The 26,702-nt window shown below is 41.6% G+C and overlaps 1 protein-coding gene across 5 annotated transcripts in view; it reads left to right on the top strand.

The window, feature by feature from the left end:
• LOC146643687 (myocyte-specific enhancer factor 2D homolog) overlaps positions 1 to 26,702 on the top strand; it is a 35,804-nt gene that overhangs the window by 3,624 nt on the left and 5,478 nt on the right. For 2 of the 5 annotated variants that reach the window (XM_085395235.1, XM_085395239.1), the window contains exons 2-11: positions 4,117 to 4,467; positions 10,778 to 10,981; positions 11,618 to 11,755; positions 16,986 to 17,202; positions 18,132 to 18,188; positions 18,739 to 18,920; positions 20,301 to 20,330; positions 23,519 to 23,639; positions 23,794 to 23,968; positions 26,463 to 26,531. In XM_085395235.1, the coding sequence (XP_085251361.1) occupies positions 4,414 to 4,467; positions 10,778 to 10,981; positions 11,618 to 11,755; positions 16,986 to 17,202; positions 18,132 to 18,188; positions 18,739 to 18,920; positions 20,301 to 20,330; positions 23,519 to 23,639; positions 23,794 to 23,968; positions 26,463 to 26,531 (1,247 nt within the window). In that variant the 5' untranslated portion in view covers positions 4,117 to 4,413. The remainder of the gene's footprint in view (positions 1 to 4,116; positions 4,468 to 10,777; positions 10,982 to 11,617; positions 11,756 to 16,985; positions 17,203 to 18,131; positions 18,189 to 18,738; positions 18,921 to 20,300; positions 20,331 to 23,518; positions 23,640 to 23,793; positions 23,969 to 26,462; positions 26,532 to 26,702) is intronic. The other 3 variants (XM_085395236.1, XM_085395237.1, XM_085395238.1) reach the window with 3 other exon arrangements.

The following is a 26,702-nucleotide window of genomic DNA, read 5'->3' as shown; positions in this document are numbered from 1 at the left end:
GGACTCGTGCAAAAACATGACATTTTGAGCACTTTTTATGACTTGACAACGATGATGATGCTGACGCTATTAAAGACTAGTAGGTACACTCATGAACGGATTCACAGCTAATAAGATGAACCTGTGTGTCGATATGGCAGCCACTACTGCTGTTTATACACATAAGGTACTTGGAAAGATTTAGCTCATTAGCAGCTTAATCAATCAGCCCATTAATTGATTGGTAATTACTCTGTGTTTTCCCAGCTTCACAAAGCTGCAGATTTTTGGTGTTGCTGTAAAAGACTTTAAAAGCTCAGATGGTCACGCAAAGCATGATGATATGAAGATGTCACATTGGAGGCTGATGTGTCACATTGGTTTGATTGTTATAGAAGTGTTAATTTCCTGTTTTTATATGTGGATTTTCCATATATTGCTGTAAGTTGCTGTTATCATTTCCATTGCATCAAATAATTACTTTTTTTTTGTCACTACGGGTCTTTTTTAGTATTGGTGCATAACGAACCATAGAATCTATTGAGCGATACACTTAAACAAACCATCATTATTCAGTTGGTAATGCTAGTGTTGTGAAGGGGGTTGTATTTTAACTCAGACCACAATCTGTAACACAACCGGACAACATAGTTTTTGCTGTCTAAACCTAACCAGTGAGTGAAAGCAAAAGTAAAAAGCGAGCGCAAACAAGATGATCATCAAGTGAAAACAAAGCACAAAAGTCAAACATCTAAAATTTTGTAGCTGAGAGTGTGTTAAAACCAAGGATGCTGTTTCTGATATCTTTATCTATGAGGAATCTGCATTATATCGAGTAACAAAAAAACACTTACACTTCCGTATAAGCCAGAATTTAAAAGTGATTGGAATCGTTTTTATGCGAGCTGACACGGGTACGGGGGCACGTCACAGCCCGCTGTGACTAAATGAATGTAAGTGATAGTGAAAATACACTGTATGGCCACACCTGACCCGCTCAGTGAGATTATTATTTTCATCTCCAGAGAAAATTGGTTGGCTGGCGAGCAGAAAAGTCATAATGGATAAATTGAGGAAAAGAAATGATAGCAGCTGCTGTGGGTTCAGGTGGCGGTAGAAGAAATTCAAAGTTGACCGAACAAAGTAAAAAAAAGACCAGTTTAATTATTTACACGATCAGGACGTCTTGTATGAATTCATAGGTGCAGCTCTGGTTTGAGTTTTCACCAGTTAATTCTCAGTCTGGACATTTGTTAAAATGTGGGTTATTTTTTTTGGGAAGCCCCATGTGCACTCCAGTGGCGTTTTCATTTTTTCCGTCTGGCCTAACAACAGTCCCACAGGAAAGCTCGGATGCGGAGGGTCAAGACTGGAGGGAAAACTTAACACAATTGCCACAGAGCCGAGCCCACATGTAGGAAAGAGAATGGGGTTTAGGTAATGTGTTTAGTAAAATGTGAGCTGAAGATAAAATTGGTTGAGGAAAGAAAAGTAGTTTTGCTGTGAATTTTCAGGCCAGTAAGGAGATTAGAACAGGTTAGTTTCGGGGTCCATTTCACAGGTGTGATGAAATCTGTTTAACATATTTTTTATTACATAAAAACATAGATTTTAAAATAACAGAGATTGCTGGAACTCGGTCCATTGACTGTCTGTTGTTGTCAGTAAGATCACAAAGAAAAGCAGCACTTTCTGAAATACCAGGATTTTCTGTCCTTCCACTAATTAATAGACAAAACAAATTTTCCTTTCAGCTCAGGGTAGCGCTTGATTTAATGTACCACACCAGGCAGCTCCCATAAATGCAAAGCATCAGCATTGCACCTGACTGAGTTTAATGAAATGTTCTTGCTAAAACTGTGATTAATGAATGATTAATTGTGCATCCCGAATGTAATATAGATTAATTAAAAGCTCTCGCTGCAGATAGGATAAGTGCACCTGTGCAGTATGTGACTCTTAATGACTTTTAACTCATTATCATGCAAAGTAAAAGTGGCCAACTGCTTATGTATTTGTAAATACATAAGCAGTTAAATATTTGTAAGTACTGCAGCTGTTATAAGATCGACCCTTTAACAAAGCTCATTACCCCGGGTGTCCCAGGTACAATCACAAAGTGCCAAGTCACTTCATTCTCAAATCTATGTTTTTCCCAAGTAGCAGATTAGAGCTACAGTGGAGTTGTTAAGGATTTCTGCCAAAAATGTGTTTTTAAACGTGTGTGTGAAAGAAAAACTAAAATAAAGTTTTCAGAGGCTTGTAAACCATCCAGTAAATGTCTTCATTAGCCGATAATAAGCCCAAAGGCCTGCTCTTCAAACTAAAATTACTTTGATTATTTCCATGGTGTCACTGAGTAACCCTGAAGGGCTGAATCCTGGAGAAAATCATACTGACAATTATCTTGACTGATGTCACGTTTACGTTTTTAGTCCTTTGGAGGACTGCATTAAATTTGTTTTAAGAATGAATGAATTTATTCTATTAACCACAGTTTAATAGATTTTAAAATATTAACCACAGGTTCCTTAGTGTTCTGTTTTGTTATGCACTTATAAACCACGAGTCACTACGGGTGACCTTTTGATAAATGTAACAGTAATAACTTCATGGATTTTGGGGCTTTCAGTGGTTTCAGTGGAAATTAAAAGCCATTTGCAGGCTGCTGGTAGTCATAATGTTGAATTGGTTGCAAAGAGGTATACAGTGCTGCACCAAAAACCTCCTTGCAAATGCTTTGATCACCTGTAGTTTGCGTGGGAAATGCTTACTCGTCAGCTTTTATTTTGAAGGCTAATGCTTATCATTTTGGGCTTGCGCTGCTGTTTTTCAAGTTTCACTACCGCTCCGTGAGTAGTTAACAAATGTTTTTGGACAAGTTTGCAAACTAAGGGTGACCATGGCAACGTGCTATTGACCAAAGCAACCAAAAGGAAGTTTTTGGTGCAACACTATATACCTCTTTGCAACCAATTTCACAATGAGGCTGCCAGCAACACTCTCTAACTGGTTGAGGAATAATCATTTTTTGGCCCTAATAACTAGAGGTCACCAAGGGGTCACTAATCAGTCTATAGGCTGTGTGACTTGGGTTAACTCTTTGGAAGTAGAAAATCTGTGATTTGGTCTAATCAGTCAAAATTTTATTTATTTATTTTTGGGGGGAAATCGTGAGCTCTGCCTCCAGGTCCAAGGGAAGAAGGACCATCCAGCTTATTATTGATCAGCGCACAGCTCAAAAGCCGGCATCCATTGTGGCTGGAGGTTTTAGTGCATATTGCATGGGTAACTTGAACACTTGAACTGCTGCAGAGAGCATCATTTTTCAGGGAGGACCTTGCCTATATTAGCAAAATAATGTGATTGCCAAACTGGCTCGCGTTAATTCAGACCATAGAAAACATTAGTTGAATTATAAAGAACCAAAAATAGAGCAAAGCCTATATGTAGCACAATTTTGCCTTCAACATAACAGCGTGAAATTTGTAACCTTTAAGATAGTACTAACACGTTTAATATGTCATTGATTAAATATGAAGTTTAAATGATTTACAAATGAGCTCTTTCTGCTTTGGAACTGGGGGATGGACATATGTTTTGCTTTAGTGCTTGCTTATATTCACAAATTTTGATTGCAATGACTAAAATAAATCCCTTTCTCATTTTGACCTGCTGAAGTGAGTGTAAACAAAACACAAAACATCCGGCCTATCTTAGACCTGATCTGTTAGCTGTTACTTAACACTAAGGATGACAAAAAATCCAAATCTCATCATCAAATTCAATCTCTGGGAACATTTTCTGAGCTTGAACGCCTTTTCATATTTTTAATGCTTTGCCTGAAGAGATTGAGACAATGGCAGCCGATGAATTTAACCCATCGCGGTGGTGTCGTGTGTCGCTTGGTGCCCCCTGGCCTCATAATCAGACAGCATTGTTTCCTCAGTTGTTTTCAGGTTAATTACAGTTGAACAAGTGGGGTTAGTCATTATTTTTTTCACACAAGTGAATGATAACTTACTGATTTCTGATTGCATGATTCCCACCATTAGATATCCATTGTTTTCCTTTCCTCTGTTTGTGTCATACATAAAGAACCTTCCAGTAACGTCTTTGTCTCTTTACTTTTCACAGGAGAGGAGTGTCGTCATCCTCACCACAGCAGCTGGGGGGGAAGTTTGTCACTTTAGTCCCCGTTGAACAAATGACGAACTGAGAACCATCTCAACCTCAAGCCTCTCCGCAGCACCCGCTCGTTGAAGGAGTCGACCACGTTGCCTCGCCACACTGGACAGAGAAATGTGTCTGTGCGTGTCCTCGAGTGCATGACCGCATCTCAGTGTTTTGTGGCTGCACTTCCTCTCTCACCTTCCGAGAGGCACTTCTGCACTTGACTGACTGCAACATTTGTCTTCATCACAACAAAGCATCATGGGTAGGAAAAAGATTCAGATCCAAAGGATCACCGATGAAAGGAACAAGCAGGTGAGGCTTAATTATTTATTTGGTTGCTCGTTTAATCTGCTGAAATGAGTCATTGAAGAGACTGCAGATTGAACCTCGGTGCATTTGTCTGTATGTAACACTGTGATACATATCCGATTTTTAAAGCACACAGCTCCAGCTTGAGCATTAACCTCCAGAGTTAAGGCGTTATTTCAAAATAAGGTTCTCGTTTTTGTTACTTTTGGCTCTGACTCTGCATGTGCTGAGATTTGCGCCTGATCTACAAATTCAAATGTCATATTAAAAGCTTACTTTTCTGCTAAATCCACTAAGAAGGAGGACACTTTTTTCCATATAAATGGAGCAGAGCTGTCAGCCAGTTAATTAAGAGCTTTAATCACCCGTGTGGTCAGGAGTTATGTGCAATTTTCTTAGTTCTCATGGTTCTAATTGTGACTGCTTTTCTTACTTGCGTCCTTTGTTTTTTCTCAGCAACACATCGTGTTTGCTTCGTACGCTTCAGTGCACTTTATCAGTGACATTTGGCGCTTGTTGCCTGTCCCTGCTTTGGTTAGTATGATGATATGTAAAACATGTAAAAAGGGAGATCTGTATGAAAAGAGGAAGGGAAAAAATGAGCAATTTCTGAAAAATTTGTTTATTAAAAGTCTCTTCAAAAGCTGTTCTGGAGCTTTTGATCACATGACGTGACTTTCATCAGCTGAGGCAGTTTTTCTTGTAATCATAAAGTGACATCTCAGCCAAATTTGCTTAAAAGTTCAGATAAAAAAAACCAAACCTAGTTTAATCAATGAGTTAATAAAACATAGTGTAACCAGTGATAAGCTCACTTACAAGTAAAGAGTGCACATGGTTGCAGATTACTACATTTTTTTTATTATAGGTAAAGCAAACGCACCGGGTCATCCCATTTTTGTTTCCTTTGAAAAATCACTTGTGAAGTGTTCTAAAATACAGCCAATATTAATTTTAATGGTTGACTCAAAAGACGAGAGCCCAGTGAGGCTTTATTTAGAAATCCATCTGTTTTAGGTATTATACAATACTGTTTTATAATAGTGTTTTATTCTGTGAGCTGTTTAATCCAAAAATGGTGTTCTCCGGACAGTACTTTGTGAGGACTGATCTGATCTTAAACAAAAAAACTCCATGTTTTATTGCCAAAAGTGGTGAACGTTGTGTGGTCATAGAAAGGTTCAGCATGCGAAACAAAAAGAAACCAAAAACTTGCATATTATAACATGATTAGAGCTGTTTACTGCTAGTAGGCACTGGGACAGTTTTACAGGGTCAACATAGCTGTCTAGATGTCACAGATTTCAAATGGCAGTAAGGTCATGATTTTGGGCTGGCCCCACACAGCTTTGTGATGTTGTTTGGCGTCCACATTCAAGTCCTGCAATGAAAGGTCTCAAGTACTAAATCAGGCTGTACCCCAAAATCTGCCTTTTCAGCTCCATTTGCTTCCTTTCTCTTCTCACTGCATGAGGCTGCCACTCCACAGTAATGATGGTGCTGGATGAGTGATGAGGTGATTCCTGCCAAACAGAATGCTTTGTATGACAACTGAAAACTTCAGTTTTGTTTTCATCACACCACAGAATATTTTGCCTCATGCTCTCAGGCCTCCACGTGCTTTTTTTTTTTTCCTTTGGCAATCTTCAAGCTCATTTTTTCCACAACTGATGCCTCCAAGACATTTTGCTCGAAGACCAAATTTAAAAATCGCTGCATTGATTTGTCTTTTCAGAAGATCGTTTCTGCCAGGTTGGACGGTAGCTGTAATTTGAATTCTGTACTTTTAATTTCTTCTCTCTTTAATCTACAAAAATGTTTGACGTTCTCATGCCCTCCAGCCCAGACTTTGTGGACATAACAGACCCTGAAACCTTTTCAGATAATGTGTGACAATGGAGAGGCCAATTTCAGAGGCTGGAATTGGCCAAGGCCAGGGCTAGCCATAGAGTGTAAAAACGATGGACTGATCTGAAATGTGAAGGCAAAACCCAAGTGCCTTAAACCTGGATTCTTTTTAGCGGCCAGCAGGGGGGGTGACTCCTGGTTGGAAAAAGATGGGAAAATAGGTTTAGTTTCCCGTTGCTCTGAGATGACTTTATGGCCTAAGACGCTGTTTTCAGGTCATGTTAAAAAGAACAGAGCTGTTTTTGTTAATTCTGGTTAATATCGGAGTTATCCAGAATGTCAGTCTGATCCACCCCTTGCTTGTCACTTCCTGCTGTCTGTTGGTGTTGCAGCTGCCGGCTACTGTTGCCTGCGTCGGCAAACCTGTCAGGCAAAATGGCCACGCCTTTAACTTTAGGTCATAACAAAATCTAAAAGGATGGGAGGGGGGGTCCAAAAAGAAAGAAAATCTGTTAATATAATGTAAAAAATTACATACAAGCTTTACAGTTTTAAAACAGGCGTCTGTAGGGATTGTCCTGCTTTTGGAGCCTTTCTAAAGGGGCCACTAGAGGAACTGTAGTTATTAGTACTTAACTTCAGCTCTGTAGGTTACCTCCGGGTTAGGTAAAGCTACTTTCACCTGCTCCCTTGTCACATTTAAACACCACATCTCTTCACATCTCTTTTTTAGCAGAGTTTGATCCAGATGCCCTTCCTGATGCAAAAGGGGATTTTTTTTTTTTTTTTGTCTCGTGCTGGAGTTGAATTAGTGACCTTTCTAAATACAGATATTAAATATAAAACAGGTCACCATGAAGCACAGAAATGACTGAGCATTCAGTTGCACAATCTATGCATCTCAACACTGACCGACTGATTCACAGTCAGTTGGGAAACAAATAAAAAAATAACACAATATAGGAAAAAGTTTATGACCTGCAGTATTTATGCCAAAGTGTGCATCTCTAGTTCAACTTAGACCACATCTAATTATAGCAGAAGCAGTGAATAAATGTTAGGCTAAAAATATCAACAAATATCAAAACTGTTTGTAAACATAAAAAAACACCCAGCACGCCCCTGCGGGCGGTTTATCCTTCAAGCTCGGGTCCTCTACCAGAGGCCTGGGAGCTTGAGGGTCCTGCGCAGTATCTTAGCTGTTCCCAGGACTGCGCTCTTCTGGACAGAGATCTCCGATGTTGTTCCCGGGATCTGCTGGAGCCACTCGCCTATCTTGGGAGTCACCGCACCTAGTGCTCCGATTACCACGGGGACCACCGTTACCTTCACCCTCCACATCCTCTCGAGCTCTTCTCTGAGCCCTTGGTATTTCTCCAGCTTCTCGTGTTCCTTCTTCCTGATATTGCTGTCATTCGGAACCGCTACATCGATCACTACGGCCGTCTTCTTCTGTTTGTCTACCACCACTATGTCCGGTTGGTTAGCCACCACCATTTTGTCCGTCTGTATCTGGAAGTCCCACAGGATCTTAGCTCGGTCATTCTCCACCACCCTTGGGGGCATCTCCCATTTTGACCTCGGGACTTCCAGGTTATACTCGGCACAGATGTTCCTGTACACTATGCCGGCCACTTGGTTATGGCGTTCCATGTATGCCTTGCCTGTTAGCATCTTGCACCCTGCTGTTATGTGCTGGATTGTCTCTGGGGCATCTTTACACAGCCTGCACCTGGGGTCTTGCCTGGTGTGATAGACCCCAGCCTCTATGGATCTTGTGCTCAGAGCTTGTTCTTGTGCTGCCATGATTAGTGCCTCTGTGCTGTCTTTCAGTCCAGCTTTGTCCAGCCACTGGTAGGATTTCTGGATATCAGCCACCTCCTCTATCTGCCGGTGGTACATACCGTGCAGGGCTCTGTCCTTCCATGATGGTTCCTCGTCTCCCTCCTCTTTCTTGGGTTTCTGCTGCCTGAGGTATTCACTGAGCACTCGGTCAGTTGGGGCCATCTTCCCAATGTATTCTTGGATGTTCGTTGTCTCATCCTGGACTGTGGTGCTGACACTCACCAGTCCCCGGCCCCCTTCCTTCCGCTTAGCGTACAGCCTCAGGGTGCTGGACTTGGGGTGAAACCCTCCATGCATGGTAAGGAGCTTTCTTGTCTTTATGTCAGTGGCTTCTATCTCCTCCTTTGGCCAGCCTATTACCCCAGCAGGGTACCTGATCACGGGCAGGGCGTACGTGTTGATGGCCCGGATCTTGTTCTTACCATTCAGCTGACTCCTCAGGACTTGCCTGACCCTCTGCAGGTACTTGGTGGTTGCAGCTTTTCTAGCGGCCTCTTCATGGTTCCCATTCGCCTGCGGGATCCCCAAGTACTTGTAACTGTCCTCTATGTCTGCAATGTTGCCTTCTGGTAGTTCAATCCCCTCAGTTCTGACTACCTTCCCTCTCTTTGTTACCATCCGACTACACTTCTCCAGTCCGAACGACATTCCAATGTCATTGCTGTATAGCCTGGTAGTGTGGATCAGTGAATCGATGTCTCGTTCACTCTTGGCATACAGCTTGATGTCATCCATGTACAGGAGGTGGCTGACAACTGCTCCGTTCCGTAGTCGGTATCCGTAGCCAGTCTTGTTAATGATCTCACTGAGGGGGTTCAGGCCTATGCAGAACAGCAGTGGGGACAGAGCATCTCCTTGGTAGATCCCGCACTTGATGGTGACTTGTGCTATGGGCTTGGAGTTGGCCTCTAGTGTTGTACGCCACATCCCCATTGAGTTCCTGATGAAGGCTCTTAGGGTCCCATTGATCTTGTACAATTCTAGGCATTCCAGTATCCAGCTGTGGGGCATTGAGTCATAGGCCTTCTTGTAATCAATCCAGGCAGTGCACAGGTTGGTCAGTCTGGTCTTGCAGTCTCGGCTGATTGTTCTGTCTACCAGTAGCTGGTGTTTTGCGCCTCTGGTATTCTTGCCAATTCCTTTCTGTGTCCCGCTCATGTATTGACCCATGTGCCTGTTCATCTTAGCCGATATGATGCCTGACAGGAGCTTCCATGTAGTACTGAGGCAGGTTATTGGTCGGTAGTTGGAGGGGACCGGTCCCTTCTTGGGGTCCTTGGGGATCAGGACCGTCCGGCCTTCAGTTAGCCATTCCGGGTGTCTCTCGTTAACTAGCAGCTGGTTCATTTGTGCTGCCAGACGCTCGTGGAGTGCAGTTAGCTTCTTCAGCCAGTAGGTGTGAACCATGTCGGGCCCTGGTGCTGTCCAACTCTTCATACTGGAGACCCTTTCTTGGATATCTGCCACTGTGATGGTTACTGGACCCTGTTCAGGGAGGTCGCTGTGGTCTGCCCTCAGATCCTCTAGCCACTGAGCATTGCCGTTATGGGTTGCATCCTTCTCCCATATGCTCTTCCAGTATTGCTCCGTCTCCAGCCTTGGTGGTGCTGTTCTCTTATTGTTCCCTTGCCACTGAGAGTACACCTTTGCTGGTTCTGTGGAGAACAGCTGGTTTATTCTCCTGCCTTCTATCTCTCTGGTGTACCTCCTCAAGCGGCTGGCCAAGGCTGTGAGTCTTTGCTTGGCAGTTTCCAAGGCCTCAGGTATGGACAGCTTGCTGTATTTCTTAGGCACCTTATTCGTCGCACCTTTCTGCAACTCCGTTAGTTGGCTAACCTCTCTCCGTGCTACTTTGATCTTGCCCTCTAGCCTCCTTCTCCATGGAGGGTACTGCCCCTTGTGGCTGTTCAACTTGTAGCCAAGCATCTCACTGATCACTGCTGCCGTATTGTAGATCAGCTTGTTAGTGTCGGTAATCGTGGTTGTAGGTATTACCCGTAGTGCTGCATTAACATCATCTAGCAGACCTTCTGAGGGTACTTCACGTAATATATATATATATATATATATATATATATATATATATATACACACACACACACACACACACACACACACACACACACACACACACACACACACACACACACACACACATATCAGGGAAAAATGATTGACTGTTTATTGTTAGCAACCAGAGTGTCTGAAGGCTATTTATTGTGATGATAAAGGGCCACAAAAACAAGGATGCTTCAGTATCGATGCTGAAAACTGACTCACTATGCTTCATTGATGCCTCTTTATTTATGATGTTATTGCTATTGTTGTCACTTGTACACTGTTATTTGTGTGTGCTTTTACCTAATGTGTCTATCTGCTGTGTGAAATATGTGTTTGTGTTAAAGGCAGTTGAAATAGTCATAGACTTACTTTGTCTTTGTAAAGATTTCATTTTATTTTGCAGGCCTAGACCTGTTTGCGTGTGGTGCACAGAAGACCTGTGTAAAGGTCTTTTATAGGAGTTACAGCGTTAATAGTGCTTTAACCCTGAGAAACCGCTGGGATTTTTTTACCCTGCCCTCTGCTGTTTTTACAAATCCTTTCTTCTGTTTTCTTTCAGGTGACATTCACAAAGCGAAAGTTTGGTTTGATGAAGAAAGCCTACGAGCTGAGTGTATTGTGTGACTGCGAGATTGCCCTGATCATCTTCAACCATGCGAACAAGCTGTTCCAGTATGCCAGTACTGACATGGACAAGGTCCTGCTCAAATACACAGAGTACAATGAGCCGCATGAGAGCCGGACCAATGCCGATATCATTGAGGTTAGTCGATGCATCCTCACCATTTGTGCAGAAGTGAGTAAGCTAAGGCCTTGATTAGATTTTAAATAATATGGAAACTGTCAGGGCTGAACTGTTGCACCAACTCTTAAAACATAAAGAGCTGTATAATGCTGGCAATATCCCATTTAATCTGTTAAATATGTAGCCATATGCTGCACAAGTGATTTGGTTTTTTTTGGTCTTTTAGCTGTATTGTCATCATTTCACCAGATTTTGATTTATTTGCTGTTTGCTTTTGTGTTTTTGATGTGACAAAACCAACAAGATTAAAAGCTTGGGCTTCTTGAAAAAGGCTTTGTGACTGTTGTTTTAATGCAGTCTCTGAAGAAAGAATTTGAAGTGTTATCTTTGTGTGATCAGAGGCAATGTAACCGGCGCACCTCAGTGTCATTGTCTCACGTCACTGCCTTCATTCAGGGGTGTTATAGAGAAAGTAGTTATAATTAATGGGAATTGTGTTTCTGACTTCACAACCGTGATCAAATAATTTTCAGTGGCAGCTGATTCTCTTCCACCTACATTTTCTGAAACACTTTAAATGATAAACTCATGATTCATACTATGATTGCAGTATCATGTCTTCTCACTTCTAAAGCCCAGTTTTTACATTTACAGACTTTGAGAAAGAAAGGCTTCAACGGCTGTGACAGCCCAGAGCCAGACGGCGAAGACTCGATCGACCAAAGTCCCCTTAATGATGACAAATACCGGAAAACCACAGAGGACCTGGATGTTCTCTTCAAACGCTACGGAGTAAGTTTTGTAAACTTCACACTTAAGTCTTCTCTTAATTCATGCAGCATTTTTTTTATATTGCACTTTGTTCTGCTTATTGGTCAAACACTTGTCTGTTGTTGTTGTTCTGCTTTGTCTTAAGTACTGACAGGAAACTGCTACTGGTAGGAAGTTCCTCTAACGAGTTGTGTTACACTTTACTGTGACCTTTATAAAAAAAATGCAGATTGCTTGATTCGTGTTAGAGATGGTGGTATTATTAAGAGCTTTTGTTTGGGGGTTGGTTTTTTTTTTTGGTCATTGTTTTGAAGGCAGTAAATGAGTTAGTCTAACTCATTTACTGCCTTCATATTATTCACAAGCGAGGACTAAAACTCAACACATCTGTAAAACCATTGCTTTTTGGTTTTTCTGGCCATGCATGCCTTCAGTTCTCTGTATTTTTCTGTTGTATGCTGATGATACTCACCTATATTTTGTGCTTAAAGACTCCAATTAAATAATTGTGCTTTTTACAATAATACCATGTTCATTTATAGTCAATAGATCGGAGTTAAGATCATAACATTTGTACACTGTATCAGCTGCACGCCAGGAAATTTGCACACAAAGGGCATTTTGAAGACAAAAGAAAGCAGATAGCACTTCATGTCTTTTATTTAAATGACAAAAGATTACTTGCATCAACATGGCTGCTATTGTTGTATGATTTTTAATTGACCACAGATGCATCAGTGGAAGCAAAACAGGTAATGAAAAGTTGCAGTAATAACTGTAAATCATTCAGGAACCTTGTGTCATTGCATATTTTCAGGTCCACCAGCTTCATATGAGGGAGTTGATGGTGTTCACTGAGTAGTCTGCTAAAAACTGAGAGAGTGGCATAACACTGCTATCTATAAACTGAGACGTCTGTTTATTACCATCAGTAGTAAACTTTGTGAGAGTTCTTAAAATAAACTTTAAGGCTTCACTGGGTGCCACTTGTTCCTTTCTTTCTCTACCTTGGCACCCACCATTCACCTTACTGCATTTACCCCCATTACTCTACTGGATTTGAACAAATTTGTGTCAGACATAAATACAACACCGTGTAAGGTGGAAGTTCACATGTTGCTTCATAAGCTGTTCAGGCAGGGTTTTGATGTTATAGCCTCATGGATCGTTAACGCTTTCTCCCCATAAAGATGACATTTGATGAGCTCCCCTGTACCCGTAATAATGTGTTTGACAGCTCAGTATTTATCAATGAACATGTGGTTTGATGACATTAGAATAGTTTCCAGTGGTAGCTGTATAGGCAGAGCTCACTCTCACTATAACGTCTGATGCAAACACAGTCATTTCGTTCTATAAGAAGCCCTCAGATATGAAACCACTCAGTTCAGAAAAGAGCTTCAAAGGTTACTCCTAGTCAGCTTTCAAGGGGTAAAGAGTTAAAGAAAACTGATTAATACCCACCATAACTGCATAAATACCTTCCTATTTCCAAATGACCTCTGCTTTCAAAAATTCTTGAAAAAGTGGTTAGTAGGCAGCTCTTAGGGGTAATAAAAGGCAATAATTTCAGTCTGGTCTTAGAAAAAAAGTACAGAAACCACTTTACGTAAAGTTTTTAAGGACATTTTAATGAGCACAGATTCAGGCAACATTACAGTTTGTATTTTACATTTGGTACAGCTAGAGTCACTGTGGACAGTTTTACCTTGTTTACTGCACCCTCATGCCATATTGGGTCCCACAGGGCTCAATCCTTGGACCTATTTTCTTTAGTTTGTGTCTGTCTTACCTCTGTAATGCTGATTATTGACATTCACTTGTCTTATTTAGTAGAAAAACACAAACATGTAGCTTGCCTGCATTCCTGCCTTGGTGCCATTAAGGACTGGATGACTTCTAATTTTTTAAAACCAAACTGTTATTGGTACTGAACATCTTACTAATAGTGTCATTCCCCGTTTTGGACAACTAATAACTGACCCAAAGCAAACTACTCATTTTTTTTTTTTTTCAAGCTTCTCAGTTTCAACTGTTATTTCAAATCTCTCAGCCCAGTCTTTATATGGGTTAGTATATTACAAAGGTCAGATCAGGACTTCTGAATAATACAGCTGAACACCTTATCCACTCTCTGATTTTCTGCTGATTAGATTATTGCAAGTCATTGTATATATTCTTAAATGATGCAGCACTTTTGCATCTACACTTGGTACAAGACTACTCACAAACACTTTGCGCTGCAAATGCATGACTCCAGTCCTCACAAAATTTCTTTGGCCTCCCATTCAGTGCAAAATTCAAATTAAGATTTTACTGATTACTGTTAATAGAAAGGGGGACTGCATTCAGTTTTAGCCCAACAAACTTCCTCTTAAAGTTAGCTCAGCACGATCAGTTCCTCGTTTTAGAATAGAATAGAATAGAATTCAACTTTATTGTCATTGCACATGCACAGGTACAAGGCAACGAAATGCAGTTTGCATCCATCCAGAAGTGCTTTAGTGATATAGATATATTACAATATATATTAGCAATAATATAGATATGTGAGTATATTACAGAAATGGGTCTATTATGGTATGTTATAATGTACACGGTATGAAGTATGTTGTGAATATTCTATAACTATAAGTATGTACAGGCTGTAGTGAGTACAAGCTATGTACAGGATATGAACAGGATATAAATATGAAAAACTATACAGAATATGAAATAAATAACTTTACAGAATCTGGGATATACAGCTATACAGAAATGGGAACTATGCAAGTTGTAAACAGTTGTAGGATTAAAAATTATCGAATGTACAGAATGATTATTTACACAGAGCTATACAGTAGTGCAGTTAAGATAAGTGAGGGTGTAGATAGTTTCTACAGAGGCTATATAAAGTGCTAGTGGTTGTGAGTGGTGGTTCAGTCCATGTTATTATTGTGTGTTTGAGGGTACAGTTGTCCATTGTGGGTGTGTGTATGTTCAGTCCATGAGTTTAACGTGGGTCAGATGTCAGGAGGCAGAGTTCAGGAGTCTGACAGCTGTAGGGAAGAAGCTGTTCCGGTACCTGGTGGTCTTAGTCCGGAGGCTCCTGTGGCGCCTCCCAGAGTGCAGGAGGGTGAAGAGTCCATGTGATGGGTGACTGGGGTCTTTGATGATTTTCCCAGCCCTTTTCAGACACCGCTTCCTGTAGATGTCTTTTATGGCAGGAAGTGGTGCTCCGGCGATGCGCTGGGCAGTTTTCACGACCCTCTGCAACGCCTTCCGGTCCGAGGCAGAGCAGTTCCCGTACCAGACTGTTATACAGTTGGTCAGGATGCTCTCGATGGTGCAGCGATAGAAGTTCACCAGGATGTCTGAGGACAGGTGGTTCTTCCTCAGAGTCCTCAAGAAGAAGAGGCGCTGGTGAGCCTTCTTGACCAGCTTGGAGCAGTTGGTCGTCCAGGTGAGATCCTCGGAGATGTGGACTCCCAGGAACTTGAAGCTGCTCACACGCTCCACAGCCGCCGTCCCCTTAATGTGGATGGGTGGATGTGGGTCAGCATTCCTCCTGTAGTCCACGATGAGCTCCTTGGTCTTCTCGGTGTTAAGCAGCAGGTTGTTTCTGTCGCACCACTCAGCCAGACGATCCACCTCCTCCCTGTAGGCGGCCTCATCGTTGTCACTGATGAGGCCAATCACCGTGGTGTCATCTGCAAACTTAATGATGGTGTTGGAACCATCAGCAGGTCTGCAGTCGTGGGTGAAGAGGGAGTAGAGGAAAGGGCTCATCACACAGCCTTGTGGTACACCGGTGTTCATTGTGATGGTAGATGAGCAGCGGTTATCCAGCCGGACATGTTGGGGGCGGTTGGTCAGGAAGTCCAGTAACCATTTGCAGATGAGGGAACTGATGCCCAGGTCTGTCAGTTTCCTGATGAGTTGTGAGGGGTGGATTGTATTGAATGCTGAACTGAAGTCTATAAACAGCATTCTGGCGTAGGTGTTGTTGTTGTCCAGGTGTGAGAGGACAGAGTGCATTGCGATGGAGACTGCATCCTCTGTGCTCCTGTTCCGGCGGTATGCGAATTGGTGGGGGTCCAGGGTGGGGGGGAGACAGGATTTGAAGTGTGCTAGGACCAGCTGCTCTAAGCACTTAGTGATGATGGGGGTGAGTGCTACTGGGCGGTAATCATTGAGGCAAGATGGGTTGGAGTTTTTGGGTATCGGGACGATGGAGGTGGATTTGAAGCAGGCCGGTACCACAGCGTGGGCCAAGGACAGATTGAATATGTCTGTGAGCACTCCTGCAAGCTCCCCAGAACACGCTCTGAGAACACGCCCGGGGATGCCATCAGGGCCTGCAGCCTTGTGGACATTGATCCTGCTCAACACCGCTCCTACATCGGTGGGGGACAGAGTCATAGGTTGGTGGTCTGGCGTCATGTCTGCTTTGGTTGTGGTTGTGGGGTTCCCTCGCTCAAAACGAGCATAAAAGTTGTTGAGCTCGTTGAAAAAAACTTTTAAAAGCCCACACTTGTATATTGGCTTTTATATCGTGGTTTTAATGTCATTTTATCTATTTATAATTTTCTAATGCTACTTTTTTGTGAAAGTGAAAGAAATAAAGGTTGTTATTCTGATGTTCATCAAACAGAGAGCAATGACAGGTTTATATTTGCATTTTTTTTACTCTTTAATAATTATATTTTGACTTGTTTTTCTTTACTTTTTAACTTACAATAATAACTTAAACAATAACTTAAAATAATATTTTATAACATTGAAGGACCCACACAAGCCAGTGTGGGTCCTTCAATATTAAAACTTCTCCACTTCACAATATGTCATACGGCAACGGTTTTCAGTCGTGCTTCTTCCACAATGGTGAAATAAGGAAATGCCTGTAGACCCATATTCATATATTATGTGCACCTATTTGGAGCATGACAATACGTCTTAATTTTACCGTATTATAATAAAAAATAGGTATTACAGTGCCTAATTTTTCTTTGAAATTAGATTTGATCTTTTACAAATGAGATGACTAAAACTCTGGAGACAGTTTTTTCCATTACATGCTTTTATATTTGTAAACGATCGTGTAGTTTGTTAGTTGAAGCTGTAAAGTACACAACCTGCCAGTTTTACCACATTTTTTTTAATTCCAAAAAAGTAGCGTGAGGCTAAATCTAGGTAATGTTCTGATTGTTACCGAAGTAGTGCGGTAATGTCGCGCAGTGGGACTAAAAGTGACGTTTTCTTAATTTCGCAGCAGTCAACAGCTCCGCCTCAGACGTTCTCCATGCCGGTCACCGTCCAGGCGTCCAATCAAAGCACACTGCAGTTCAGCAACCCTGGCAGCGCACTGGTAACTACCTCCTATGTAACATCATCATCGCTCACGGATACCCACCTCCTGTCGCCACAGCAACCGGCTCTTCAGAGAAATACGGTGTCTCCTGGGTTGCCACAGCGACCAGCCAGTGCAGGTGAGCGAGATGAGGAATGGCCTGTAGACCAGCAAAAGACAGTAAACAGTCTTCAGCGCAGGGATTTTTCTACTTTTACACGAACATGACTTTTTTAAGTTGCTCATGTTTTTTCAGTGTGTTTGATCTAAAACAAAAGAAGTTGTTTAAAAAAAGAAAGATGACAAAAAATTATCCATGTTTGTACCCCCATAGGATTCATTTTGAATTCTTTGTAAACACAAGTAAACGTTGGCCTTTATTAGTTAATAGCAGAGATAATTACAAAATCAAGCAAGGCGACACTGTCAGGTAATCAGAGACTATAGCAGACACTGGAAGCATGCAGCTCCATATCATTATGCATAATAAGCTGCTTCATTCCTCGGGGAGAAATGCATGCCGCTCTCCTCTGGACTAATTTGCTCTGTGTGACATTCGCTACACTTCACTTACACTTTTTTTTTTTCACGTTTATATAAAATTTTAGTTGATTAGTTGATGCATGCAGGGGAGACCTGGAGTTAATATTTATTTAGATTATACTCAATTTAAAGTCCTTTTTTTGGATATACTCATACAGTTTGTGTAATGAAATGCATGGTGACATAATGCATGTGCAGCACTGGCTGGAGCTGAAACCTGAGGAGGGAATGAACAACTGTGTATAAGTCAATATTTAAGATAAAACAAAGAAACAAATAGAGTGCATATAGTATACAGTGTATGCATGAGCTGGGGTCTTTTTCAAAGTACAAAAGATTAAAATGTCCACTGTGGTAAAATGTTATGTGAGAACAAAAGGCAGTTCTCTCATATTTTGAGGCTTTTGTTGCATTAGAAATCACTGAGAACTCCATGTATTACCTTTTCTTCCACTGCCGAACCTTAAAGTGATGTTCTTGTTCTTAAGTCCCAACATTTCTATTAATTTAAGCTTTTATCAATAGGCGCTCTTCTTGGAGGCGACCTGAATAATTCAAATGGAGGATGTCCAAGTCCAGTCCGTGAGTATTAAAATATCTGAGCGCTATCTTCCACTTATTTGTTGTTTTTCACCACAGATTGTCCTTCTGTTATCCGGTCTGTATTGGGAGTATTCGTTCCTGCTCTCCTCCTCTGCACCGTCTGTGATTGTATCTCACAGGGATCAGGGGAAGCCACCAGTAACAACAGAAATGCATGGGATTCCCAGCACTTCCTGCGGGGAATGCAGTCAGCCTGGCACATGCCTTAGTTCTTTATTTCAAGCCTGCACCAGGAAAACGTTTTCATTTACTTACTTTATATTGGATTTCTAGATTAAAAATGTCCAATCTTTTATTTATTAGTACTAGAGCACATTTGCCTCAACATATCCAATAATCTGTAACATTAGAGGGCTTTTACTCCTTGGTTCTGTTTGCACGTCTTTGAAAAACTGTTTAACAAAGAAACCTTTGGGAGGATTATGTAAGCCATCGTTGAGGGGGCACACCGTCTGTACCCCGCCGTCTGCTTTCACCTGTTTGATTTTCCTATTGATTTCTGTCCATTCACACCTCCGTCTCCCCGCAGCTAATGGATACACCAGTGCCAGGGCCTCCCCAGGCCTCCTCACTGTTTCCAACGGCAACAGTCTGGGGAAACTAGTTCCGGCCAAGTCTCCACCCCCACCTCCGAGCCCCCAGATGGTCAACAGCCGCAAGCCAGACCTCCGAGTCATCACCTCACAGGGCGGAAAGAGCCTCATGCAGATGGTGAGCTTAACTAAGCCGAACTTGTGTTGTCTGGGTCGGTTTCTTTAACGCTTCGATCCTTTAACGAGCAGCATAACACCTCCTGCCTTCACTAAAGTTACCCGCGATGTTGAAGCAAAGACAAACGATGAATCTGAAGGATTATTTCAGGACCACGGGAGGATTATTTTCATTTCTTATCTCAGGAAAGTTTTGTGAGTGAGATGGAAAACCATACAAAACTCTGGGAATTCATATTGATGTGTTGAATGAAATTCAAGAATTACACAGAAGATAAACAGTCTGTTATAGAGGAATGCTTGCCATCAGTTTTGTGCTTTAGTAAAGACCTGGGGGAAGAGTTTTTGTGCTCAACTCTTCTCATTATTTAGTCTAGGAAAGTGAGTAAAGTCGTGTTGAATCAGCCTACTCCCACCGACACACCGATGAGATTTCTCTCCTCTCTTTTCCTGAACCAAGCGTGCACCCACGTTTCTTGGAGGCATGTTCAGCAGTGTCTGTGCTAACAAAAAACAGTCTTGGTTTCATCGAGGACTTAAAGTTCATTTCAACAGCGAGGTCCATTTATTAGCTGTCCTTGAGTAACATAAACGTGGTCTTAAGAACTTAAAAATAAGGGGACTGTACTTCTATAAGTTTTTAAAAACATTTCACTTTCTTCAGATCTAAAACCAAAAAAGTGGAGAGTCTCAGACATTTTAAACCCTTGCGTGCTTGTCCCTCAGGTGGTCATTGACCCACTATTGATCATGAGCGTCACCACATGACCCAGGGTATGAAAAAAGGCATGGGTCATTACCACCAGAGATTTCAGGTGAATCCACCATGAGACCGATAGGTTCTCCGTCCAAAGTGTTGAACTGAACTGAAGAAGCCTCTTGGATGAGAGGTACAACATCTACAGTACAATTGCCTTATTTTCAAGCTTTAAGACTACCCTGCCCTGGATGACTGAAAACCTACACAGCTACAAGATAAACATGCACGAACTGCTGGTGTTTTAAGAGCAGAAAGCAGCCTCTGCTACCCAGCAGTATTAAAGATTTTTTGCTGCTGTACTACTTCACATTTCCTGCAGCTTTTCCTGTTTTCTCTTAGCTCGGTACAAAGTGATAAATATGTTGACACTGTAACGGCTGAGGGCGATTGTGTGAACGAAAGCTCCAGATTAGTGAGACCAGTCATTACATTTCTAATGACTGTAGGCAGGCAGAGTGATGGCACCGCCGCACATTTCATAATCAGACTGCAAGTATGTCATTGTTAAGCAAGCCACCAGTGAAGTAGCTGCCAGACTACAGTAAGTAGTTTCATTGTTGTTCCATATATCTTTTTTAATTACCCCAGAGTTGTAACCCTCTCTGTTACCACCTTTTGCAGACAGAGGATGAGCTGGAATTGGTAAACGAGGTGATTTCCCCCACGTCAGTCACTCGCATGAGTCGATGGCACATTAATAGCATGGATGCAGTTCTCTTATAGGAGTTTCACATTGTTCTGGTCTTGCTCCACTCACATTTCTTGGGATAGTCTTTCAGTTTGTGGTTCCCACCTGACTGCATGTGGTTCAGGGCTCATGGATGTGTTGTTCCAGCATTTCTTTAGTCGTGGGCTCATAAACCTGTCAGTGATCTAGAAATACTCAAGTGATTCAGACCTTCACATGAATCAGTTTTGTTTCAGCAGAAGTGTCATACTGTAATGTGCTCCTGTAAGTTTTTGAACCATGCAGGTCCATTTACTTCATCATACGATGCCACTTTAAAAGCATGGATGTCTTCTCGAGGCACCACGGAGCATGCTCCCTGCTCACTGACACTCACACCGACTCATTCCACCATCCTCCAAAAACTGTGTGAAGTACAGATGTTTAAGAACTAACTGGCATTACATTAAAGGCATTTCCTCTGTCACGTATGCATATTTAGCTCTGAAACACTAGGATTTAAACATTTTAGGATTGTGCACCTCTGTATTTATGGTGTTACTATAACAAATTAATTAATGATTAAGATGAAATAAAGCTAATTAGCTATGTTTTTGTGAGGCGATGGCTTCGGCTTTTTAAATGGGACAATTTTGTGTTGAGATTTGTTGAAAACAAGCTATTATTCCACTGTTTTCTGACTATTCATGGGCAGGATTATTATTTGAGACAAAAAAAAATGTTATAGCAACATTTTACTTTCATTGAATATTTGTGAGACAGAAAAAATACTTATCCCACTTTTAATAATACTGGGGGGAAGAAAACATTGAATTTTCTTGTTATTCTAAAAAATCTGCCTTTGATTTAAGCTGAGTTTACACAGAGAGAGATGATGGTTGCTGCTGATGGTGGTGGTGGCTGCTGCCGTTCCCCCTCTTTCACAATTCCTCCCAAAGTTGACAGGCAAGATTCTCATTTTCCAGAGAAGAGTGATTAATTTTCATCGCTCTCACCTCGCCGCTCCTCCTCACTTCTTCACAAAGGCAGATAATTGAATCCGGCTCCTCTCTCCGGTCTGTCTCTTCTCTCTCTCTGTGTAAATTCAGCGTTGCAGTCATAACTCTGTCCGAATGTTTCCTCTCCGGATGATGAGCCTCAGCATCGAGAAGAGTAATTCCAGACCTGAATTACTGCGTCTTTGGCCTTTTATTCGCAAACCTTTTATTATTTCCTTCTGTTAAAAACCTCCATCTGCTTTTATCTGTGATATAATTCAGCTCAACCTGACTCTGGAGGGTTGTGTTTCTTCACAGATTTGTGTGTTTCAGCGAGTGTACATAATAATAAAACCTAAGGGCAGCAGTTCCACAGATTTAGCAGTGTGACTGTGGCACCTGTGTTGGAGAAACACTGAATATCTTGTCATGTAAATGGGTGACTGGATGTGCAAACAGTCATCTCCGTGGCTCCTATAAAACTGAGTGATAGAAACATAAACAGGATGCTTTACCACTCTCGCAGCGCACTGCAAACCTTTACTGACATCCACTGGAGAATCATGAGATGAGCTCTGCATTGAGGCAAACAGGATCAGCTTCACGATAGCTGCAGATAACGTCACCCGTTTGTAGTTTATTATAGTGAGACTGGAGAGTTTATTCTGAAATTTACCATTTAAAATTAAAACACACTATATGCACAGTAGATGATATTAAAATTGAAATGGGAGATTTTATTTCCTATTAAATGTTTATGCCATTTTTTTTAAATCGAAAGGCCAAAAACACAGTGAGCAACTGTATGTATGAATACGATGGTAAACTGAATGAAGAAATCAAAGAGCCATTTTGGCTGCAAAACCCTGTGATGTACTTTTATCGCTTTTGACCTTTTTAAATCAAAAAAAATCTTGATTTATCAAGAAAATATGGCAAATACGTGCAGATGATACAGACTGGGAGGAGTTTCTGCCATGTGAAAAACTAAGTACACCCTCAATGCTTCCTTAGTTAGCATGTTACATGTTAAAGTTCATGACATTAGAATAAGAAAAAGACAGAATGAGCATGGCTTGTTTGGGAGGGTTAACATAAGACATCTTCTTCTCTCCAGGAAGAACGTGGCAGCACAGCTTAGGTTTGCAAAGCTGCATCTGAACAAACTGCAAGACTGCAAAACAGAATATCAGCACAAACACCCCATACCAGCTGTCAAGCACGGCGGTGGAGGGGTGAGGATTTGGGCTCTTTATGCAGCCACAGGACCTGGGCACCTTGCAGTCATTGAGCCCAGTGAAATCCTCTGTATACCAAAATATTCTGGATGCCTGCAAACTTCAGTGAACTGAAGCAGTCTTGTAATGGAGAGTGGGCCAAAATTCCTCCACGATGATTTGAGAGACTGATAAAGTCATACAGAAAACTATTAGTTCAAGCTATTCCTGCTAGAAGCGACTGAACCATGGGGTGTACTTATTTTATCACAGAGCTGTATTGACTCCTATTCAAACTTTTTCACATCACTGTGGATGTTTATATCCAGATAAGCCATATTAAACTTAAACAGTGATTGTATAATTTTTATTGAACATATTTGTGTAGGTTTTTACATAAAAACAAAGAGCACCAAATAGAACAGTAAAGAAAAAAAATGAGACGAGATGGATCCAAATTTTGCTAAAATATTTTAAATCTGTTGATGTTTTTTTTAAAAATGCATTGATAAAATATTGAATTTCTACAGAGTCTGTGTCTCGTCAGAGTCGATCTGCTTGGGAGGTTTTACTTTCACATAATCTTTTATCTAGTTAATTGATCTGATTTACATTTTGGTAATTATCATTAATATTCGTGGAAGCTTAATTTGAATAAAATGTGGCAACTGAGGGTTGAACAATGTGCCTTTAATGTAATTCTATAAATCACCGAGAACAATGAAAGTGTTTTTGATGCATGTCATCAAGAACGTCCCGACAGTAAATCCACACTTAACTCTGAGATTTACTCCATGTGGAACGCCATTATGAATCCAGCCATGTGCACATCGTCATTCCCAGCATGTCAGAGTGTACATTAAACAAAAAATAAGTCTTGACTCCTTTGGGTCACATGTGGAAGTTTTGATCCTTTCTGTCCTGCTCTCACTAACATGCTGTGGTCCTCTTTGGCAGAACGCCCAGCGACTGGCAGCTGGAGCTCAAACTCTCACCACGCCAGTGGTCTCTGTAGCCACACCGAGCCTCCTGGCACAGGGGCTGCCCTTCTCCGCCATGCCTACAGCGTACAACACAGGTGAACTCAACACGAGAGCTTTGGCAGCAGCAATATCCTTTTTAGATGAAACAGAGTTTAATAATTAAATAACAAGTTTATGTAATTATTCACCCTGATAGCTTAAAGAAGAAATCTATTTTGAATTCCTGCTGTGACCTTTGCCCCCTCTCAGAGTACCAGCTGACCAGCGCGGACATCACTGCTCTACACGCTCTGGCGTCACCAGGAGGCTTGCTGCCCACCGGCGTGTCCACGTGGCAGCAGCAGACGGTTTCCCAGCCAAGTCAGCAGCAGCAGCAACAGCAAACACAGCAGCAGCTTAACTTAGCATCACTCAGCAACTTGGTGTAAGTCTGCTCTTCATCTTCAGCAGTTGAACCTGCACTCAGGTCCAGAGACGGTGGCAGCTGAGACGTTCCTGTAATGCCTCTCTAACCCTTTTAATGCTGATGTACTGAATCTACAGACTCTCCCATTTAGCTTGCATGATATCCATACCATGACCTTTATATGCAAGCAATCCACATCCTTTTTTTTAGCGATCTGGTCTCTCACCAGCATCTCACCATCTCAGCCTTCTCATAACATCAGTCTGAACACTGTTCGGCTTTTTCTGGGTTGATTAAAAAAAACAAACATTACGTGGAATGAAGAAGTGGTTTTATTGCCTCACAGTGGAAACAAAATGACACAACTATCAGATAATTATTATTATCGAAACCCTTTATCACCCACACGGTTCTCAGTCAACTAAAGCTCCCCTGAATAACCTTGTTAGGCAGCGTGTTTATGTACGCTCAACTGACTAGTAAACATCAGGTGGCTCGCTTGGCTGAAAAGGCACTACTTTTCCTGTTAAAGTGAATCTTTTACTGGAAGTCATGCTCCTGTCATTGGCTGTTATTGGCTGTAGACCACTGAATAAGTCTCTTTGTTTGCCCCTGTTGCGTACAACTTTCCCTGAGCCATGCTGAGACACAAATAAAGAAAAAATATCACAGCATCAAAAACAAATATGATGAAGCTGCTTCCAGCTACACTGAGAGCTACACAAACTCCTTATATTGGAAGAAGAATACAGGTCACTGCATCTTTAGACTGTGTGCACAGTGAAATGTAGTACAATGTCTTACGTAAATAATTATAAATGGGATTGTGTGTTTTATTTCCTACAGAGACAGAGTGCAACCTTTCATTCTGCAAAATATCGTTATAAAGGCCAAAAATATAGAATTTCATTATGTCAAAGGAATCTTTTAGGCTATTGTCTAGTTAGCTGTGGCGAGTTATTGTTAGCAAACTTCTGTGACATTTTATGCTGTCCAAGATGAAAGCTGATCAGTGTGAAAGAATCAGGATAATATCCTCAATCGTGGCTACAAAACTGTGATTGTGCGTTGTACAGGGGTAAAAGTTCAACAGTTTTGTAAGCAAAGATAGCGTGGGACAAACTTAGGATGACCCTGCTGCCACAGCGTTTATCTACTCACATTCTTATCAACCAGACAGCACCAAACAAACTTAAATCGAATTAAAATTAAAATTAAAAATTAAATCGAAGTAAAACTTAATTGCCTCAGAAGCAAAATGACACAACGTCAGATGATTTGCACCAAACTTGGAACAGAAAAAAAAAAGGTTAAAAATGAAATCTATTTGAAGTTTGGCAGCAGAAAGTTGTTTGTATGATCTATCATCCAGCTGTTATCAGAGCCAACAGCCATTTGTCTTCATCCCAGTTCAGCATTAACCTCGTAGAGTCTACATTCATCAGACTTGTTCTACCCAAATGGATTAAATCCAGGATTCATAGCGAGGCTATATTCACCTTATAAAGATGCTAAAACTGTCGAGTGTGTGTAGGCATTTCATTGCAGACATAACGTTACAGCCTTCTGAGTTACCCACAGTTTACAAACTGACACAATCCTTTAGCTTCATTTAAAAATCATAGCGATGACAAAGTGATGTTTAGATATTTAACCAATCAGCGACAAAGTGGTGTCTGTGTACTGACAGTGGGTTAGAGCTGCGTTAAATCTGAGCTGTGGCAACATTGTAACTCCAAACCTTTCTGATACCCTCCGTAGTAGCTTCCCTAAAAAATATAACTACACGTCACTCTGATGTCACATACGTAGGCTAAATGAAGGTTGACTGTTGATGTTATGCGGTTTTTACAGTCTTAGTCTGGGTCACTGAACTCTTCTTGGTGGAGGCACCTTCACTAAATACAAATTCACAGGTTAGCTGTGTGATGGTAGGACCTAAATGCACTCTGTCTCTATAGGTTTAATTCAGCTTTGGTTTCCCTCAGCTCAGGAGGGAAACACAAAAAGGATTTCGATCCTTGGTAAACTATTTTGTCAGTCAACCTGAAAATTTATAGGAAGTGAGAAACTGTTTTAAAGAATCGCCACAGTTCCTCGGTCCTGATGTGAATGGTTCCTCATTTTAGGAAACAAACCTGCCCGCATTTGTTTGTCAGCACAACTTTGGCTCGTCCTTCATGAAAACATTCAGTCAGACTTTGCCTCATGTGAAGATGTTAGATCTTCTGCGTAGGAACGTAGGGGGAATAATTAAATGTAATTTCGATGTAATTCGGGACTTGCATGCACAGTATGATGCTATTTTCAATATGGAGGAAATGCAGTGATTTAGAGAAACTGTTATCAAGTTAAGCAGATGGTTTCACTGTTTTGCTCCCTTAATAAGCAGCATGTGGACTGGATTATATCAGTGCGGTGTGGGTGTGACTGAAGAGCTGTGTGAGCTGGGTTGGGGTTTGGTAGCGTGAACACCAGAGCCTTGAAGTGTGTTCTCTCCTCTCGTCCACAGCATGTGGGGCGTGGACAAACAGAGCAGCGAGCTGTCTAGCCAGGTGTCCAGTCTGGCTGCCAATCTGAGGTGAAAAGCCACTAATAGTGTGTGCGTGTGTGAAATGTCATGACCTTGTCTGTAGGGGGGGCTGTAGTCCACTTTGCACTTGAATGGGATTCTGTCTAAAACACAAACAACACTCAGTGCGTGCTGCCGTAGACAACGTTTCTTTTATTCTTTTTACTAACAACCGGCCTT

This window comes from Rhamphochromis longiceps, linkage group LG22, assembly GCF_057381845.1.
Source record: "Rhamphochromis longiceps isolate RC_006_pf linkage group LG22, R_longiceps_female_GT1.1, whole genome shotgun sequence".
Lineage (NCBI taxonomy): Eukaryota > Metazoa > Chordata > Actinopteri > Cichliformes > Cichlidae > Rhamphochromis > Rhamphochromis longiceps.
The sequence above is the reverse complement of the archived record's forward strand: the minus strand, read 5'-3'. Positions and strand labels throughout refer to the sequence as shown.